This window comes from Enhydra lutris, unplaced genomic scaffold, assembly GCF_002288905.1.
Source record: "Enhydra lutris kenyoni isolate GAN:26980312 unplaced genomic scaffold, ASM228890v2 scaffoldscaffold16, whole genome shotgun sequence".
Lineage (NCBI taxonomy): Eukaryota > Metazoa > Chordata > Mammalia > Carnivora > Mustelidae > Enhydra > Enhydra lutris.
In genome coordinates, this window is record NW_019154100.1 from 7,226,718 (window position 1) to 7,248,836 (window position 22,119).

The 22,119-nt window shown below is 41.2% G+C and overlaps 1 protein-coding gene across 2 annotated transcripts in view; it reads right to left on the reverse strand.

Moving 5' to 3' along the window:
- The window catches only part of LOC111147270 (paraoxonase 2), a 28,306-nt gene extending 23,368 nt beyond the window's left edge, over positions 1-4,938 (reverse strand). Inside the window, exon 1 of one of the 2 annotated variants that reach the window (XM_022503210.1) lies at positions 4,790-4,938. In XM_022503210.1, the coding sequence (XP_022358918.1) occupies positions 4,790-4,863 (74 nt within the window). In that variant the 5' untranslated portion in view covers positions 4,864-4,938. The remainder of the gene's footprint in view (positions 1-4,789) is intronic. The other variant, XM_022503211.1, reaches the window with a different exon arrangement.
- Between the last annotated feature and the right edge of the window lie 17,181 nt (positions 4,939-22,119).

The window sequence follows — 22,119 nt, forward strand, 5'->3', positions numbered from 1 at the left end:
CACACACACACACACACACAAAATAAATAAAAACATAATGCTGAGTCAAGACTTTACTAGACTGCCAAATGGATCGAGGCACAAAAGTCTAAGAACTCCTGCCTGAACACTGTAATTACAGGTAATCTTCCTCAGGCACCTACTATGGAGTTGGTGTTGCTTTAGCACTTTACAAGAATGAACTCCTCTGGGGTGCCTGGGTGGCTCAGTGGGTTAAGCCACTGCCTTCAGCTCGGGTCATGATCTCAGGGTCCAAAGAATGAACTCCTTTATTTTTCATAGCCCCACTATGGAGCGGGTAGTATTAATATCCCCATCCTACAGATTAGGACCCTGAGGCACAGAAGGTGAAGTAAAAAGCCAAGAAGCCAGGTAAATAGTGGAGCTAAGAAATGAATTCAGGCTATCTGGCCACAGAGCTTGAACCCTTAACCAACAGTCATTACCATGAAATCAATTTCTATTTCCTTTTTTTTTTTCCTATTTCTTTTCTAAGTTGCTTTTTTTTTTTTTTTTTTTAAGTTTTTTTTTTTTTTTTTTAGGGGGGTGGGGGTAGGGGGGGGGGGGGGGGGGGGTGGGGGCACAGGAAGAGGGAGAAGCAGACTCCCCGCTGAGCAGGGAGCCCAACACAGGGCTTGATCCCAGAACCCCAGGATCATGACCTGAGCCAAAGGCAGATGTTTAACCCAATGAGCCATCCAGGTGCCCCTCAATTTCTATTTTTCACTCAGGAGAGAGCATTACCCACCCGGAGTGGGATGAGATGGTGCAATTAGTTATTAGGTTGCCTTATCTCCAGCAAATAGAAACACAGTGTTACTACCTGGCGTTACTTTGTTCCATATTTCATGGCCTTTGAATTTACCAACTCCTGAAAGGGCTTTATCTTTTAAGTACAGGCTTAAATACAAACAAACAGGGGCTTTATCTTTTAAGTACAGACTGGTAACACCCCTTGGAATTCACCCCTTGGGCCCCTGTAATGCCTGTAGTACTTATTAACCAAGAATTTGTAATTAGGCATCTTAGGCTGGAAGTAATTTGCTCCAAAGGCAGAAAAGCTAGGAGGCAGTGGGGGAGCTGGGGCAAACTGTATTTGGAATCAGAAGACCTGGCTTGGAGTACAGGTTCAGCATTAATTACCTGCTGAACGAATTAGCTGACCCCCTCCAGCCTCAATTTTAACATGTCTAATGCAGAAAGGCATACATGAAGACTGAATGAAGGCATAAGGGTAAAAGGGCTTTTTTTTTCCAAATGTCAGTAAATGTATTTTTTCGTGTAGAGGCCCCTGTATATTAGATTTAGGGTGGCTCAGTCGGTTAAACATCTGACTCTTGATTGTGGCTCAGATCATGGTTTCAGGGTCATGGGATCGAGCCCCGTGTCGGGCTCCACACTCAGCAGGAGTCGGCTTGAGATTCTCTCTCTTCCTCTGCTCCTCTTCTCTCACCTCTTGAAATAAATAGACAAAGTCTTTTTTAAAAATGGACATTTTGGCTTGATATAAAGAACTTCTGACACTTTTGACACAGTAGTCACACAATAAATGATAAGAAGAGTAGTTTAAAAATAAAGCCTGACCTTGCAGAAGTGGTCGAAAGCAGACTGGATAGCTTTCTGGTACAGCTGTCGTAAAATCTATCCGGCAAAAAGCAGAATGTTCCGATGCTTGTTTTAAGGATTCCTGCTAATTGCATAGGCCTCTGGTGTACTCAAGTCTCATGACTCATCCAAGGTTGTGGACTTTGCAACAGGTAGCCACTGGCCTGGGGATATTTGTGTACTTCTCGTCCCCCCTTTATTGCTCAACTAGGGAGGAGTAGAAAAGTTGGTATAATATGCCACCCTCCCCTGGGAAATTTACCCAGTTACAGTTCAGAAGGAAAGAGACAGCTTTGATTCCACTTATCCATCTGGGACATACTTACACTAAAAAAGTATTCATTATTTATCTGAAATTCAAGTTGAAATTTAAGTGGGCGCCCTGGGGGAGAGAAATAACTTGAGTGCCAAAGTGCCATCTCTAAAAATAGGATAATGAAATAGCAGGCACCAGATGACAGCAAAAAATGAACAAAAAACAAAACAAGACAAAACGAAAAAATAAGTCTATGTTTTGAAGAGCCTTTCCTTATGGGGAGGTAAGAACATGCTGCTTTTCAAGACAGACTCTAAGGGTCTAAAAGGAGAGATGCTACACATTTGAGCACTCCACGTGCCATAAACAGCATGTACTTGATATTCCACAAGCACAGGGTGGCCAGATAATACAAGAGGTCCAAATTTGAATTCCAAGTGAAGAATGATATTTTAGTATAATTATGCCCCAATATTGCAACGGGATATGCTAATACTACAAAATGATTCGCTGGTCATCTGAAATTCAAATTTAACTGGGCATCCTGCATTTTTATTTGCTAAATCTAGCCACCTGTCAAGTATTAACTTTCTTCCACCAGCTGCTGATTTGGGAGTTCAACTATCCAATGAAGTTACCAACTTAGAAAGTCACTGCTTAGTAAAATTTACGGCAGTCAAATTTTTATAAAGAAAAGATGCATTGGGGGTGCCTGGGTGGCTCAGTGGGTTAAGCCTCTGCCTTCAGCTCAGGTCATGATCTCAGGGTCTGTAATCAAGTCCCACATCAGGGCTCTCTGCTCAGTGGGGAGCCTGCTTCCTCCTCTCTCTGTCTGCCTCTCTGCCTACTTGAGATCTCTCTCTCTCTGTCAAATAAATAAACAAAATCTTAAAAAAACAAAAAACAAAACACCTGTTTAAGAAAAGATGCATTAAGTTGTAAATTACCTATAAGGTACATTCTGTGCACATAAGCTTTATTTACTTTTTCTTAGGTTTGCAACTATAACATCATTTAAAGGGACTTAAATTTAAAATGTTAAGATTAGTAAGAAGAAAAAACTATTATTTGTGGGAACTCTGGTGGTTTGAACTTTAGGACAGTTTAACGAGCTTGTGAATTTAGTGCTACTGCCTTTGAAACGGAGAGCCGGACAGATCGTACAAAATCATCCAACTCAAGAATGTTCTGCAGAGCAGGTTGGGTATTTACATAACATGAAAATTAGGGTCAACATGTCCATTTCCTCCCTCCACCACGCAACGTTCCTCCTGCCTGCATCCCTTTATCAGCAGATGAGCTCCAGATACAGGACAATAGAGACAGAAACCCTGGTATCACCTTAGTCTCCCCACCCTGATCAATGAGGCTCCAGAGTCTGGGCCCCTGTCCTGTTATTCTCTCCAAACTACAGTAATACCTTAACTAGGTTCCCCATGTCACCCACTCTCTGTTCTACTACTTCTCAACCATAACTGCATACTAGAATTATAAGGAGAATTTTTTAAAAATAAAAACCACTCATGCCTGGGCCCCACGCAGAGTAGCTGAATCAGTCTCTGGGAGTGCAGCCCAGACATCAGCCCGCCAGCAGATTCTACTGTCCAGCCAGGATCCAGAGCTACTGCTCTCCTCCAATCCAACCTTCAAGCTTCATCTCTACAGCAGCACAATTAATCATACTTTACAGCACAGCAAGATTGTTTTATATGGTTTTAAACAGATTCCTGTTTAAACACACACACCTAACATCAACAGTTCTCCTTTGCCTCTCAAAGCAGGCCCCAACTTTTGAACCTGGAGTTAACCATCTCAAAACCTATCCTTCCCCCAACCCCTACTATTCTCATCCCCGAAATTTATGCTCCCCTCAAGTTGGCCTACTGCTAGTCTCTGAACTTCCCCACCCTTTCCCCTCTGTTCACCCTGCACTTTTCAACCTGGATGGCCCTGTAGGTGCTTCACTCATCTGTCAAGCCAACAGTCAAATAGTCTCTCTCTCCTGAACTCCCCCTTCAGGAGCTGTAAGCTTACCCCCTTAAGCCTGCAGGGGTTTGTTTGGTACCTGGTCTGGACATCCTAATGGCTATATTTGCTTCATTTCTCTCCTCCCCCTGTAAGAAAGTGAACTTCTTAAAGGTTAAGGACTGCGCCTCACTCCATTACAGGAGCCTAGGATGGCACACCGGACACGGTAGGGAATCCGTATTTCTGGAATCCTTTTGCATGAAGCTTCTAAAATTGGAGTTGGTAATTTAGAAACTATGATGTCGACCCATCCGCGGTTTTCATTATAATTAAACTGGGAGATGGACCAGGCTTGTGCTGTTGGACATGCCGCCTTCAGGGTTCCTGAGTGAAGATAAATAAGGAAGTGATGTAAGAAGAGTAGGAGAGTATCTCAAGTTGTCTTCGATCTACAGCGCCAAGATTATAAAGCTGAACAATTTCGCAAACTATGCAGGCAAGGGACGGTACGCAACTTTATTAAGACTGAAAGACTGCGGCTGGCTCGGGCACCAAAGAGAAGCGGCACCAAAGACGTGAAATAAAACTTTGTAATTAAGGGTTCAGTGCATGAGTAATAGTTTTGCTCTCAGTTAAAGCAAAAAGTTAAAGCGCTGGACTTGCCTGTGAGTAACTACAAAGCCCTCGCTGGGCAGACCGGGTGGCAAGGAACTCGGTAAGCAGCAAAGGCTTCCCGACTTCCCAGAAAGCCTCCAGACTGAGCCCAAACTGCGTCGGGTTTTGCTGGAAGCTGGCTGCGGAACCGAGAACAATCAGTTCTCCCGCCGCAGCCCGAGAGTCCCTGCACGGCCTGCGCCCGCGCCGCCGCCCGCGGCCACCCGGGCCCCGGGCCCTCGCTCGGGGAGGGCGGCCCCCAGCCAGGCCGCGCGCCGACCGCCGGGGGCCAGCGGGCCCACCTACCTGAGCGCCAGGAGCCTCTCGCCCAGGAGCGCCAGCGCGATCCCCAGCAGGCTCAGACCCACCAGCCGCCCCATCGCGCGGGAGCCGGCGCCGCCTCGCTCGCGCCGGTCGGGGAGCTCGGTGGGCGGCGCCCGCCTGCCCGCTCCGGCCGCGCTCCGCCCCGGCTCCGCCCTCGGCCCAGCCCTTGGCCTTTGTCACCGCTGACCTCCCGGGACGCTTTCCCAGGAACGCTTTCCCGGGACGCCCCAGTTTATGTTGAGGGCGTGAAACGTGGCCTCCTCCACCTGGTTTCGCAAACGCAGACACCCCCCACCCCCCCCAAACCTCGAGCCCCCGCGCACCTTTCTCACCCTCGTCGTTCCTTACTCCATAGACCGGCAAGAAACTTCTAGATAAAGTTTGAAAGATCCTTTCTCATTCCAGGAAAAGATTCAGGATTCTTTCTTGCAAATCATTTATGTTAGAATCAACTACTTTCTATAACACGGTGTAGACGGAAGGAAAGAGACGTTCTGCCCCAGTCGTGCTTCGTCCGTGCGAGAGACCTTAAGACGTGGACGCAGTTTTGGATCTAGCTCGGTTTACGGGAACAAGAATGAATATATATATTGGATTTCCCTTTTTACTTTAACAGCCATAACATGAGGGAAGGAAAGGGGTGGGGGGAGAAGGGGAGGAAGGAAGGGCGGGGAGGGAGGGAGGAAGGAAGGACAAGAAAGAGTAAAAGGGAAACTTACCCATTGAGATTGAGACAGTTCAAACAAGTGAGTACACCTGGAATAAGCTTCCACTGGTTTCCAGGGTTTGCCGTCCTACAGCATGTAGGCAGAAGCCATGACAATTGCTAATTTTCAGCAAACATCAGTTTCATAAACAATCAGTAAATAAAAGCAGATTCTGATTTCTCATCTGCTGCCTCCGCCACCCCAAAATAAAGATCCCTCTGTTTCTGTGTGTATGTCTGATACAGTCTTAAGGGGTATTAGGTTATGCTGAACGGTAGGTAGATAAATAGTTGTTTTTTGAAAGAACAAGAGGCTTAACCTTTCTTCGTGTCATGGGTCCCTCTGGCAGGGACAAATCTCAATTAAGGACAAAGCCTAGTCCAAATCTGGTGCGGGGCCACCCAGGGAACAACAGCCCAGAGTTTAGAGCAGAGGTGTTTGTGGTGAATAATGGGGGCTTTAAGGGCAGCAAAATCAACGTCTGCTCAGTCTCAGAGAATCTTGGAGAAACTTTAATGTTAACACAGCCAGTGAATTCCCTTAAACTCCATCTCGAAATTCCCTCATCACTCTCTGTGAAGGGTACTGCAGCTCCGTACTCTTTTCCTTTCTGCTTGTTGCTGTTGGAACAGTTCCTGCAGAAGTGGCCCCCATTCTTACCCCATCCCCACCACCATGCTAGGGCAACCACTCGCCATTGCACCCAGGCAGATGGGGAAGGGAGACGTTTTCTGATTTGGAAATCAGAAGTCTATTTTCTCCATTGTAGGAGGATGGAGAAGACCAGTTATTAAGGCTATAGTATATACCTGTTACTAAATTTTATGGTATAGTTTAGCAATCTTTTGAGATAACTGGGATTTCTGGACTACACCAAGAACATAACCCCAGGTTTATGATATTTTGTGGGAAAATGGTTTCTAACTCTCAACTATCCAAGTCACCCAACACAAAACAAAACCTGTTCTGGAACTTGTTTGTATGCTTGCAACTCTTTACACTTGGTATGAAACAGATTTTCTCAAATAATGACATGTAACTAGTTTATAATTAGAAATTTAATGGTTCTTCAGGAAAATTTCAGAAATAATAATACCTTTTATCAATGCTTCTCAAACTATGTGTAGTGAAGGACAGGTTTTTCTTTGCCTTTGTGAAGTACAATGAAAATAATTACTAGAAATGAAGTAAAAAATCAGACATACAGAATACAAGCCCAAATCTTTTATTATTTGATTCAACAGACATAAAATTACTTTGTCAAATTTCTATAACAGTTTCTAAAGGCTTGCTTTCAAATTTTCATATTTATCTCACCATGGACCAGAAACAAAGAGTTCACAGATTGAAAATGGTCTTTGGAGTACACTCCAAAAGTGGACTGCATCTCATGATTTCACTTTTAACTCTTTAAAGTTTTTTGCCTTTATTATCATGTGTAATGTCCCTGGTAATTTGCAAAACAGGTGGCTCATGATTATTGTCATTTTATGTGCTATATGATCCCTCCGTATGCCTTTTATTTTTCTTCCTCTCCTTTCCTCTCTTTTAAGAGGGGGGGCAGATCTTTTAACACAAAAATACATTGAGGAGATGTTATAAAGGATAATTATTGGGGGCGCCTGGGTGGCTCAGGGGGTTAAAGCCTCCGCCTTCAGCTTGGGTCATGATCCCAGGGCCCTGGGATCGAACCCCGCATCAGGCTGTCTGCTCCCCAGGAAGCCTGTTTCTCCCTCTCTCTCTCTCTGCCTGCCTCTCTGCCTACTTGTGATCTCTGTCTGTCAAATAAATAAATAAAATCCTTTTAAAAAAAAAAAAGATAATTATTGTCTGTAAGAGAAAGAATTTTTCTATAGAAGGCTCCACTCAATGGCTTCTCAGAGAATAAAGGAGATACCCCCCCAACCCAAGTCATTTTTTGGAGAATCCAATATGTTAAAAAAATGAAAAAAATGCAATAACAGAGAAATGGTTGTACATACATATTTTAATATTTACAGTTAACAAATTATCATTCTTTAGTGATTAGTTGGACAATATGAACTTAGTTTGTTGTTGTTGTTTTGGAAAGGTCAAAAACACCCTGATACAAAATACAGTGTAATTCATGGTCCAGTAATGGAACTCAAGTTTAAAATGAATGAGTTTATTCAATTGGGTCAAGGTATCATTGAGACATATGGACAGACAAATTCGAAGATAATATTGAAAGCCAAAAATATAGCCCACCTATCCCCACTATCCCCAAGCCTATTTCTACAGAGAGCTGTAGGATTTACTGCCTTTCTTCCAGGAATAGTAGGACTCTGGAGGGAGAAGACAGAGGGGTAGAAAATATTGGGAGAGAAGAAAGTTCAGGAGCCCAGAGACAAAAACTCCCAATCTCCTTCAGAAGCTAACTCTGTATGGCCTGAACACTATGGAAAAAGTAAAGACACAATTCCTTCATTCTAGGAAATGCATGCATGTTTCTTGTCTAACTAACAGCAATAATGTTTCCAGTTATCAATGAATGAAGTGTGCAGCCAACCTCTTTCAGAACACCAAACACAACTATTATCTACTGAACATTTCTTATTCCACACACTTTATACACACTGCCTCACTGAATTCCCATAAGAACCATCTGAATCAGGTACTATTAGTACAGAGGTTATTAGGTTACAGAGTTTAAGTATCTTGCCCAAAGTTGTACATCTGGGAAATGGTGAAGCCAGAATCCAATATTAGAAAATTCATATCAATACCCCATTTCTACCCTTGGTATATCTTTTATTAATTGTCAAATAAAAAGAATTTCTATACCTCTGCTATTCATGGTAAGAAGAGAGATGAAGGAGCTGGTGGTGAGAGCTAGTGGAAAATGATCTCATGTCAACCAGCATCAGAGTGAGTCTTTAAAACTTGGTTTTTTATACTTCTCCTCTATCTGCTTGCATTACTTCACTTAACTTTGAGTATGTTCCACATCTCCAAGCCATGCGTGGGAATTCAAGCTAAAAGAGGTGCTCATTCCTGCCCTGGTGGTGGTCACAGTCTAGCAAGAGTGAGAGGCACCTGGACAAACATATGCAGTGTTGTGTGTCCAGGATTAAGAACTTTGATCTTTATCTTGTCCGTGACATAAAGCCATGAAGCCTTTAAGAAAGGTCGCTCTGATGGCTGTGGGAAGAGGAGGTGACAGGTACTTCCCAAGTCTGCTTGGAAGGAGAGACAGATGTGAACAAGATAGTGGGGAGGATGGAGAGGGAACAGGTTTAAGGACAGTCAGAGGCTAGATGCATAGAAACTGGGGACTGGTGAGCTGAGGGAAAGGGAGTGTTGAAGATGACTTGGGTTGTTCGGAAGGGCAAATAGGAGTACACCAACTGGGATGGGAGAGGACCCTTCGGGGTGGTGAGGACAGGACGGTTTGAAGAACACGTCTGAGATGCCCAAAGCCCTGGAGACACTCACAGACAAGTGCTCAGGGATGAGGCCTTGACTGGACATGGTGACTTGGGAGTCCTTAGCAGCCAGAGCAGCAGGCTGAGATCACCCAGGGGCGGAGGTTGTAGCCCACCGTGAAATAGTATGTGTTAAAGTCCTAAAAGCTTTATGAGTGTCCAAGTGACTAGCAAGTGGGTTACAAAGTGAGGAGTGGGATGGAAAATTGGGAACAGAATTGAACTTTAGGGAATTACCTTAAACTAGGGAACACAGATGCTGGCACATATGTGGCTGTTTGCCTGCTCTCCTGAATCTGGGCATGGTCTTGAAGTTGTTCATGCCATGGTGCTCCGGGTGGTCACTCCCTATCCATGAAAAATGAGACCTATTTGTTATCCCTTTATAGGGCCTGGGACACACATGGAAGATGAAGGTAGAGGGGGATTGGAAAGAAATTTTCAGAGTTATTCCTGCTTGGCATAAGACCGCCCCTCTCCTGACTTCTCTACATCCACTGGCAGGAGTTACAAAAGAGCTTGTTACAAGAGTTGTTAGTGGGAGTTACAATAACGTGCTTCTGGTAAGACTTTATCCTTCAACACTCACTGCCTTAGCTTCAGTATCTATGTAATCTCACTAGGTCCTTTATCCCTCTGTTCTATGGTCACCCTGTGAAACCCGGTCTCCCTAGTCAATCTTTGTCCTTCAGATTCTCTTCCCATTTGGCTGACTACTTTCTCCCATGTCTCTATTCCCCCCAAACTTCCAAATCCCTTTTATTGTGTGCTCTGGAACTCATAGTCTTAACAAAATCCCCTGTGTCCTCACTGTCTTCTCTAAATAATCTCTTCCACTTTCTGCATTATCTTCGGACCCCCAACTGGGACACTGTCACACTGGTCCTAGAAGGTTCTAGCTCCTGGCTCACAATCACTCCCTTTTATACTACCTGTATTCAATTCTTGGTGATCTTAACATCCACATCTGTAACTTTTCCAGACCCAACTTTTCAGTTCTATGACCTCCTTTCCTTCCCTGGCCTTATCTCTACCCTAATCTGCCACCCACTCCTATGGCTATATTTTAAGACTTCACCATTACCAATAATGACAATACCTCCAAAACTTCAACTTTAAGATCTCATTTTTACCACTACCACCTCCTACCTTTTTAGTTCATTCTCTCACTCCACTTCTGAAAAATTTTTGACCTTGTTTTGGTGTTTTACTTATTCTTAAAAGTTATTGCCTCTCACTCATATGTACTCCATTTAATTTCACTTCTCACAGTGCTGATTCTTTATAAAGTGGCTTTTCACTGAAATTGCATGTATAAATTTAGAGTCGTAGTTCTAAGTTTTGAGGGTGACTGTATACATTTAATAAGAACTAGCGCAGAACAATTGGGCTAATTTCTTCAAGGGCATAAGTTTTCTGGAAAAAAAAAAAAGGCATTATTTCTTCCTTTGAGGCCCCTTTCCTTCCATTTCTTCTTTGTTCTGGTGAACAGCTTTGACTCAACCGGGCTGACCAAAGCAGTGCCAGAGATAGAACTGGGCCTGCTGCAGAAAACAAAACAAAAAAATGAGTGTCACAGCAGATTTCAGTTTTAGGTGGGAAACTCAAAGCCCATTCAAGGAAACATCTGAGGAACAGAGTAAAGATTAGCTATCCGACTATCCAGTTCTGGGGCTAGTCCTTGACATTGTCCAGGACCTCATGAACCTGATTGCAGCTTGGAAGGACGAGACAGCGTGTTAACACGTGGAAGTGGAAGGCAACCAGTGCTGGGGTCAGTGAAGGGACAGTGATGGGCAGTGGGAGAGGCCAAGCACTACCTCAATGGGGCAATGTGATATAGGCCAGGCAAACGCTCACTCGGTTCATGGCCCCATTTCCAGGAACCCCATCTTCTCTGTGAATGAACTATGTGTGTACAGCACAGATAAGCAGGAGGAATTTAGATTTTATTTGGTAGGTATTATTTTAGGAGCGTAGACATGAAATTCTTAAGGAATTACTTTAGAGACCTATTTCATTTTCTGCCTTTCATTTATTATCCCTGCAAGCAGTGTTGTATTATTATTATTATTAGCATTATTTCTTTTTAAGCCTGTACATTTTCCTTTCATTATTTGATATTTCACAGAAGCTGTGGAGTTTGAATTTGCCTTAGGGGGAAGATGAGCTCAGGGGCAGGTTGATTTCTCATTTCAGACATAGATAGTGGATATCATCATATATGTTGACTTAACATTACCCGACTTAAAAACATAATGGATGTTTACATGAAGTATGACTAATTACAGAGATGGAGGGAAGAGATAGGATACTAAAGTCCTCTGTATTGTTGATAAACTAATGTTTCATTTCTTTCTTTTTTTTTTTTTTTTAGGTTTCAATTTTGTTTTTTTCCCATTTTTGGCTAGAACAGTCAGAGAAAGTGATGTCTTTTTTTTTTTTTAAATAAACATATAATGTATTTTTATCCCCAGGGGTACAGGTCTGTGAATCGCCAGGTTTACACACTTCACAGCATTCACCATAGCACATACCCCCTCAATGTCCATAACCTCACCCTCCTCTCCCGACCCCCTTCCCCCCAACAACTCTCAGTTTGCTTTGTGAGATTAAGAGTCACTTACGGTTTGTCTCCCTCCCAATCCCATCTTGTTTCATTTATTCTTTTCTTACCCCCCAACCCCCCCACGTTGCATCTCCACTTCCTCATATCAGGGAGATCATATGACAGTTATCTTTCTCCAATTGACTTATTTCGCTAAGCATAATACCTTCTAGTTCCATCCACGTCGTCGCAAATGGCAAGATTTCATTTCTTTTGATGGCTGCATAGTATTCCATTATATATATATATATATATACCACTTCTTCTTTATCCATTCATCTGTGGATGGACATCTAGGTTCTTTCCATAGTTTGGCTATTGTGGACATTGCTGCCATAAACATTCGGGTGCACGTGCCCCTTCGGATCACTACGTTTGTATCTTTAGGGTAAATACCTAGTAGTGCCATTGCTGGGTCATAGGGCAGCTCTTTTTTCAACTTTTTTGAGGAACCTCCATGCTGTTTTCCAGAGTGGTTGCACCAGCTTGCATTCCCACCAACAGTGTAGGAGGGTTCCCCTTTCTCCACATCCTCGCCAGCATCTGTCATTTCCTGACTTGTTAATTTTAGCCATTCTGACGGGTGTGAGGTGATATCTCATTGTGGTTTTGATTTGTATTTCCCTGATGCCGAGTGATGTGGAGCACTTTTTCATGTGTCTGTTGGCCATCTGGATGTCTTCTTTGCAGAAATGTCTGTTCATGTCCTCTGCCCATTTCTTTTTTTTTTTTTTAAGACTTTATTTATTTATTTGACAGATAGAGATCACAGTAGCAGAGAGGCAGGCAGAGAGAGAGAGGAGGAAGCAGGCTCCCTGCCAAGCAGAGAGCCCGATGCGGGGCTCGATTCCAGAACCCTGAGATCATGACCTAGAGCTGAAGGCAGAGGCTTAACCCACTGAGCCACCCAGGTGCCCCCTCTGCCCATTTCTTGATTGGATTAGTGGTTCTTTGGGTGTTGAGTTTGCTAAGCTCTTTATAGATTTTGGACACTAGCCCTTTATCGGATATGTCATTTGCAAATATCTTCTCCCATTCTGTCAGCTGTCATTTGGTTTTGTTAACTGTTTCCTTTGCTGTGCAAAAGCTTTTGATCTTGATGAAGTCCCAATAGTTCATTTTTGCCCTTGCTTCCCTTGCCTTTGGCGATGTTCCCAGGAAGAAGTTGCTGCAGCTGAGGTCGAAGAGGTTGCTGCCTGTGTTCTCCTCAAGGATTTTGATGGATTCCTTTCTCACATTGAGGTCCTTCATCCATTTTGAGTCTATTTTCATGTGTGGTGTAAGGAAATGGTCCAATTTCATTTTTCTGCATGTGGCTGTCCATTTTCCCAACACCATTTATTGAAGAGGCTGTCTTTTTTCCATTGGACATTCTTTCCTGCTTTGTCGAAGATTAGTTGACCATAGAGTTGAGGGTCTATTTCTGGGCTCTCTATTCTGTTCCATTGATCTATGTGTCTGTTTTTGTGCCAGTACCATACTGTCTTGATGATGACAGCTTTGTAATAGAGCTTGAAGTCTGGAACTGTGATGCCACCAACTTTGGCTTTCTTTTTCAATATTCCTTTGGCTATTCAAGGTCTTTTCTGGTTCCATATAAATTTTAGGATTATTTGTTCCATTTCTTTGAAAAAAATGGATGGGATTTTAATAGGGATTGCATTAAACGTGTAGATTGCTTTAGGTAACATAGACATTTTCACAATATTTGTTCTTCCAATCCAGGAGCATGGAACATTTTTCCATTTCTTTGTGTCTTCCTCAATTTCTTTCATGAGTACTTTATAGTTTTCTGTGTATAGATTCTTTGCCTCTTTGGTTGGGTTTATTCCTAGGTATCTTATGGTTTTGGGTGCAATTGTAAATGGGATGGACTCCTTAATTTCTCTTTCTTCTGTCTTGTTGTTGGTGTAGAGAAATGCAACTGATTTCTGTGCATTGATTTTATATCCTGACACTCTACTGAATTCCTGTACAAGTTCTAGCAGTTTTGGAGTGTAGTCTTTTGGGTTTTCCACATATAGTATCATATCATCTGCAAAGAGTAATAGTTTGACTTCTTCTTTGCCGATTTGGATGCCTTTAATTTCTTTTTGTTGTCTGAATGTTTCATTTCTAATAAACTTTTTTATATCCCTTGACACTAGTGTACACACACACACACACACACATGTAAATCTTAAAAGAAAGTCTTGTGACTCTTTTATGTGAGAAGAAATCAAAGTTACTTGAGAGTTCTAAGAATGGAAAATGAAGCCAATTCTACCACTGTGAGGCACTGTTGACAGGCCTGTAAGCCACAAGCAGTTGCAGGAGTATGTCCAGGCAGGCCAGTGGAATAATGGAAAATTCCTAGTGGAGGAAACTGGACAGAATTGGACAGTGAGCAACACACAGGATGAAGACCTAAAAGGGGACTGTAGTGTGTGAGGGCCAGAGGCATCTGCTCAGACCTGGCTGGTGATTGTCTCTGAGCGCTGACTGCTGACCTCCATCAAGCCCAAGGACAGCTATGGAGCTACCTGGGATTCGTAGTTGTCGCAGGGGCACCACAGGGGACACAGAAAAACTCACCCAGGTGATCTCCTAAATCTCTAGTATGCCACCTCCTGCCACCAAAGAGGGAAATTGCAAGAAAAAGTCCTTTTTTCTCGCTCCGCCCAGTTTTCCTGCTTGCATGCATTTTGCGTTTTGTTGGATTTAGGTTGGTGTGGCCGCAGACTGGGAAACACAAAATGTTATCGAGGAAAACTGGGGCTGGGCAAGTTGATAGATAAAATCAGAGATAGATGGATTGGCAGATAGATGGTTAAAGTAATGAATCTGAGTCCGCTGGAGTGCAGAGAACCATTCTTTGAGCTTTTTGTTTCTCCACGTCCGCTGTCAATGATCATGTAATCCACATGATAGAGTCCTGGATGGTCGCCAGACCACCAAACTTTGGGATTATCTTTCCCTTTAATACATTTTTTACGCTCTCTCCAGCCCCAGCTCACATAGTCTGCACACTAAATCTCTACAAAGATTCCTCAGCATGAAGTTCAGGGGCTTAGAGCACTCTTCTTTCTTGTTTACTTAGAATTCCATCTCTGCTCTGTCTTGTACCTTGTGGTTCTTCTCTTCCCTCCCTCCTGTGGTATGCAGGTGCTTTTCATTTCCTTTAATTATCGCCGAAGAACGACTAAGACAATTAATGCATATGGTGCTGAAGATTTGGGTAGGTAGGTGATGGAGTAAAGTAGCCTCACAGCAGAGCCAAATCAACCGTATGAAAGCTACTATTACTTTACCTTAGTCTACCTATCCCTGTTCTAGCTCTCAATCATCTTCATCACTGCACTTTTCTCTCTGGTCCTTATTTCTCCTTGAGCCCGGCTGTCCTGCCATTTTGCTGGCCCATCAAGCCATTTCTCCAGCATGTCTTTCTTCCTCTTGGGTTTCCAAGGGCAAAGACAACATTCTTTGTGTTTTCTTATTGTCCCAGGAAAGCAGTGAAGGATGTTTCTCTGTAAATAATTCCAACTGGCCTTTCACTGATTAATTGTACCTAACATTCTGACTATGTAGGAACAGAAATGATCTTTATTGCCGTCATCCCTAGAGACTGCCCTTTGGCAGAGGGGAGAGCCAATACTTACCTGGGATAGGGAGGCATGGTTCTGGACCCAGGAGCTGGGTGTCTCACCTGTATATGTGTATATATATATATATATATATACACATACACATATATATATACAGTGTATATTATACACTACGCTATACATACATACTATACTATACATATATATATATATATATATATATATATATATATATATACTATACAGCATCTCACCTGTATAGCCTGGGACTTGCTCTTCTAAGAACAAACATGTAGGAGCAAAGGAAGTCTGGCAGATCTTTTGGCTCCTGGCTCTAGGTTCCAGATCAGGGTGGGGCCATCTCCTGTGCTAGGCAAATTTTTACATAAAATTTTACTGAGGAGTTTTGTAATCCTATCAGATATTACTAAAGCCTCAGCCAGGCAAAACAATATGCACCCCTGATCTTTTTCTTAAGAAAAATAAATAAATAAATAAACGTTAAAACCCCATAATTTTAAAAACTAATAAAATTTCTAAGCACAAGATTTTAACTGGTAACAGGAAATTTAAGTAAACATCCCATTTTCCAAAAACCTCTGTATCTGAGCTCTTTATTTTGCTTTTTTGCTCTTCAAGACAGGATCATAGGTGATAATTTTAAAAGGACTTCAATCCAAGGATGCTCGGCTTCAATATTAGGACCTTTCATTTTTGCCCTAGGATGAAATCTTTATGCCACGGATTTCAGTCGTCCCTTTGTTCTGCCTTCTCTTCCAGACCTTGCCTAAAGCCTATCATTTCATACCCAACCTGGCTGCAGGTTCTTTTGCTAGCAAACAGACAAAAGTCTTAGCCCCTCAAGAGGAATTCTGCCTCTAGCTCTCCGAAATAAGTGTTTTCTCTGGGCTATGCTTGGAAAATAAGGTCCTGTATGTCAATAATTCCGCACCCCAGTTTCCCCTTTTGAGTAAGCTTTTCTATTTCTTTCATTGATATTCCGTAAACCATTATAGGATGTTTTATCCTTGCCGTGATAATATTGACAAATACCCCTAAATTCTCAGCATTAGTGCCAAAATTACACTCTGAGTCTTCTTTGTATTGTTTAGTTTTACCCATTATATAAAGCTCCTCAAGCAGGAAGGTGGTTGGAAATATCACTGCTGGGAGAGTGGCTTTATGTTGCTATAAAAGGAACAAGGATAACTTTGTCTTACACAGATTTATTCTGAAAGAACGTGGAGAGTCATAAGTTTATTGACTCTGATTATTGAACCCAAAATGGGTACACATGACCTGACAAAAAATTTTTTCTTTATTTTTACTTACACAAGCAATACATGAATGCTTTTGCATTGCAAAATATTCAGCAGTTACTGATTAAATCTCCCTGACCTTTTTTTCTGAGGGAAAACACTATTCTTAGTTTCATATGTACTCTTTTCTTTGTGTATTATTTGTACTTATAGAAATATATGGTACTATTGTATGAATATGTGTTTCCTAAACAATATTGCCAACTAATTTTTTTTTTTGGTGCCTTGAAAATGGCATTTTTGGCTACAGAAACCACTCTTCAGAGGGTTTTTTGGTTTTAAAATGTAATAGTTTTTTAAAGTTACAGATTATGAAACCCATTTATTATATTTAACATAGTGCTTACAATATCTGTTCATAGCAAATTTTAACAATCACTTGTAAGAGGTCCTTGTTAATATTAAAACCAATTTATAAAATTATTTAAATTTTTAATTTCAACCTGTACTCATGAAACTAGTATATTTTATTTCCCTTTAAAGTTCTACATTGTTTAATCTAACCAACAAAAATTTTCCAGGGGCTTAAATAGCTCATATATCAAAACAATTATAAATAAGCAATTTTTAAGTTCTCTTAATGTTTCATTAATGAATATGAAGTACAAATATTAAATTATCTCATTTTCCTTTTTATTTGTATTCTTAAGAATCTTTGTGAGGCTAAATATCTTTTTGGGTATTCATTTGTCATTTGCAATACTTCTAGAATTTGGCTTTCTTATACATTCGTGGGTCTGTTTCTGGAATCTATTCTTATAAAAAGAATAGATTTTTAGTGTGCCAATAACACATTTTAATCACTATAAATCTATAATATGATTACATATTAGACTGAACAAATTTTATTTCTCCAGCCCCGTTTTTTTTTTTAAAACAAAAATATCTTGGTTGTTCTTAAAATTTTATACTTCGATATAAACTTTGTAATTAACATGTAAAAATTTATGAAAAATCCTATTGATCTCAGGCATCAGACATACTGAATTTATAGATTAATTTTTGGAGAATTGATGTCAAAATGGTGAATCATCCCATCCATGAACTTGATATTTACCCACTTGTTTAGGTCTTCTTTTTGTTTTTCTGTAAAAATATATGATTTTTTTTTCATGAAGATTGTATACATTTATAAATGGAATTATTCCTAGGGATTTTATAGGATTGTGTGTGTGTGTGTGTGTGTGTGTGTGTGTGTGTGTTATCATGAATTGTTATACTAGTTTCCTAGGACTGTCATAAAAAATTACCACAAACTTGGTGGCTTAAGACAACAAGAATCTATTCTCTCAATGTTCTGGAGTCTTGAAGTTTGAAATTAAGGTGTGGATGGGACCACACTTCTTCCAAAGGCTTGAGGAGAGGATTCTTCCTGACTTCTTCAGCTCCCCTGGTCCCTGGCATTCCTTGGCTTGTGGCAACCCAATTCCGATCTCTGCCTCAGTCTTCATGTAGCCTTCTTCCTTGTGTCTCCAAAACCTCCCTCTCCATTCTCTTATAAAGACACCAGTCATCAGTCATCAGTTGTAGGACCTATCCTAAGTTCACGATGATTTCATCTGGAGAGCCTTAACTAATTATATCTGCAAAAATCAATTTCTAAATAAAGTCATATTCTGAGGTTCTGGATAGACATGAATTTTAGGAGGACATGATTCAACCCACTACAAATGGGAATTCAATTTTTTCTAACATATTTTTTGATTAGTTTCTAAGTGGATATAGAGAGGATATTAATTTTTGCATGTAGATCATATTTCTATCCTTGCTGAAAATCCAAGAAAATGTCTTGCCAGTTTCTAGGATACACTTTAATTTTCTGAACAATCAGTATCAGTGACTGCAAAAAAGACCAATTTTAAATCTTCCTTTCCATCATTTATGATGAAGTTCTAGAACATAGGTGAGGTTCGGTGGGGTGAGGTCCGGAGCTGATGACCAAGAAAGAATTCTTGAGACATCTTTGGTCCAAAATGGTGGGTTTATTAAAGCACGGGGACAGGACCCGTGGGCAGGAAGAGCTGCTGCCCCGCTATCCTGAGGAGTGGCTGATTCTATATATACAAAGGAGTTGGGTAGGTGAGGACAAAGGGGATGATGTTAGTCTCTAAGGAATTTTGGAAGCAAGGTCTCCAGGATCTTGTGGCGCTAGCTATTGTTGGGAGAAAGGTTATTTATTACTAGTAGTAAAAATCTTCTTGTGAGACCCTTTAGATGTCTATCAGTGGGCCATATGCTTGGGAATGATTCTCGACACTATCTTGGAGATCCAGAGATAAAGTTTCACATTTCTCCTATCAAGTGTCCTTGTTAGTGAGATTTGGGTTTAGAAGAAATTTAACTTTATTTACATTTCCTTCTACCTCAGCCTCCTTCAGTTTTGTTTATGGAGGGGAGGGTGACATTAGGGCTTGAGGAACTGAGTTATTTGTCTCTGGATATTGGGCTATTGAAAAGATAGCTTCTTTGTTGTAAATCTCTAGGACATTGGTAAACCAAGGGAGACTCCCACCTTGCAGGATTGTGATCTCTGCAAGTTGACTATTTGTTTCTCTTTTAAGGCAGTCAGGGGTGCCTGAGGAATGTCACACATATTACGGAGGGGAGCAGGTGGAAAGGGGGTGCAAGATGCCAGCTTTTGCTTTGTCCTAAGCCAGCCTTCTGCTCCCTCATCAATTTATACGTTGTTTTTCTATCTTTTTCATTGCCTAAGACTTCTAATAAAATGTTGAATTCTTTTCAATATATTCAAGTTTTCTTTTATGTTTTTCAATAAAGTTTCAAAGGTTCTCCACAAAGGTCTTATACAAATTTTAAATCAACTTTATTTCAAGTACTTTATGATTTTGTTGCTTATGTGAAGGGTCTTTTAAAAAAACTATCTTTTCTACTTTATTTTTACTGATATATGGAAATATTTTAAAAATTAATCTTGTATTTTATGCCTAACTAAACTTCCTTTGTAATTCTAAAAGTTTGTTAGTTTATTGCTCTGGATTTTCTAGTAGAAAATAATGTTCTTTGCAAAGAAAGAGTTTTGTTTCACCTTTTCTAGTATTTATAAATGGGAAAGCCTCCAAGATACATTGAATAATATTAAAAAGGGAGAAAATGACTTTAACTAAAGTGTTTCTAAAGTTCTATCATTAAATATGGCTTAGGTTTTGGTAGGTACTTTTTTTCAAGTTAAGGAAGCTGAGAAATCACCATTCCATCCTTATAACAAGTAAAAAGCTGAACAAACTGAAAAATAAACAACTCTGTTTAGATCTATCACAGAAATGAGATCACTACGTGAACCGTTACCTCCCAAGTTGGAGAGACAAACAGGGGGCTACAGAGATTTACAACTCACTGGAACAGAAATTGGTGCTGTGGTAGGAAAACCTGAACTATAATTAGTAGATTGATGTAGGCTCCATCTGGACCAGTTCGAGTGTTAAAAACTTCAGGAGGATCCAGTCCGGGGTGGGGGAGGGGACATCCACACACTTTTTTGTTATTTCCCTTGGTAGGAGCTCAACCAGCTTCTTACTGTAACTATGAAAGAAATGTCCCTGATGCTTCTGGCAGAAGAGGAGACAAGTAACCATTGTAAACTATGCCATTGTACTCTTTTCTTCTTAACAAAGCCTGCCCTCAGGAGAAATGATTTTACCAGAGTTTAACTTGCTGGGGTTTTATCAGAGCTTCACTGACTAGAGGGAGGGAAATATCCAACGCCAGCCCCCTAGAGCCACGGTGTCTCACCTAAGAGGGGAAGAAGCTAGGAAGCACTGAAGTTCATTCATAGTCAAGGACTCTGGCTTACTAAACAATGGAAACCTAATTATGGGGCTATAGAATATTTCCTCTCCTCCCATACCTTACCACAACATTACTAAAGGCCTTCTCACAACAGTGTCTTTTGTCCAGTATGTTATATCTGGCTATCGGGCCAAAATTTACAAGACATACTAAAAAGCAAAAACAAACAAACAAACAAAAAAACTAAAAACCAAAAACCAAAAACCAAAAAACACATTTTTTAAAATATTTTAATTTTTTTAGATTTTTTAATTTATTCATTTGAAAGAGAAAGAGAGAGAGCATGAGCAGGGGTGAGGAGGGTCAGAGGGAGAGGGAGAAGCAGACTTCCTGTTGAGCAAGGAGCCCAGTTCGGGGCTTGATCCCAGGACCCCAGGATCATGACCTGGGCTGAAGGCGCAAATGACTGAGTCACCCAGGTGCCCCAAAAAACACATGTTAAAGAGACTAAACAAGCACCAGACATTGTAAAGATGTTGGAACGATCTGACCAGAAATTTAAAGCAACTATGATTAATATGTTAAGGGATCAAATGGGAAAAGTAGACAACATGCAAGAACAGACGGATAAGGTAAGCAGAAAGATGGCAATCCAAGAAAGAATCAAAAAGAAATACTATAGATCAAAAACACTATAACAGAAATGAGGAATACTTTTGGTGGCCTCATTAGCAGACTGGACATAGTGAGGAAAAGATCTCCGAGCTTGAGGATATGACCGTAGAAACTTCCAAAACGGGAAAGCAAAAGGAAAAAAAGACTGGAAAAATCCAAGAACTGTGGGACAACTATAAATGGCATAGAGATGTAAAGTAGAAATACAGGAAGAAGAGAGAAAGGAATAGAAACAGTATTTGAAGCAATAATTATTACTGGGGTGGGGGAGAGAATCTGCATTGTGTGACTGGAGGTCTTGGTTCTTGGATGCCCCACGAAAGATTTATGTGGGGATCTGGAATCAAGTAAAGACAGCCAAAAGGAGTGTGACAAGCACAAGGCAGCTGATGAAGGACAATAAACTCTCAAGCTGGGAGAGCAGGCGGACCCAGAGGTGGCAATTCTTTTCATGTTTGCATAGGTTATGGGTCATAGCTAAGGGTGGGCTCCAACTGACGTTGTCTCCAGTCATCTGAGGGACTCCCCCTACTGGTTGTGAGAGGCACTTTTTGGCCCTACAATAGTCTTGGCCAGAACTGTCATGGCCATCTTCCCCTATGGGTTTAGGGTGATATGTGGGGGCGCGGGGGGGGGGGGGTGGTCCCAAAGCACAACATAAATATATTATAATGGAGCTCTAGGTTACCCTGGGGCAGAGGTTGAAGAGGACAGCTCTGGCTCTTGGTCTGTGAGCCCCAGGGTGTTGGAAGCCACAAGTCCAGGATGTTAAAAACCGCAAAGTCTGTGGTATTGTGATAGGCCATCATTTTTCATAGAGCTAGAATAAACAATCCTAAAATTTGTATGAAATCACAAAAGATCTCCAATAGCCAAAGCAATCTTTCTTTCTTTCTTTTTTTTTTAAAGATTTTATTTATTTATTTGACAGAGATCACAAATAGGCAGAGAGGCAGGCAGAGAGAGAGGAAGGGAAGCAGGGCTCGATCCCAGGACCCTGGGATCATGACCTGAGCTGAAGGCAGAGGCTTAACCCACTGAGCCACCCAGGCACCCTGATATCAAAGACTTTTAATGAAATTATTCAAGTATATATTTACACTTGTATTGTTTTGAATATCATCTTTCCTTCATTTTTCCTATAAAGACTTTCTAATAGTATCTTCTAACATTGTATTAGATAAAATTTGAATCTTCTGTATAGGTTTTTTGCGTCTCTATCTTCC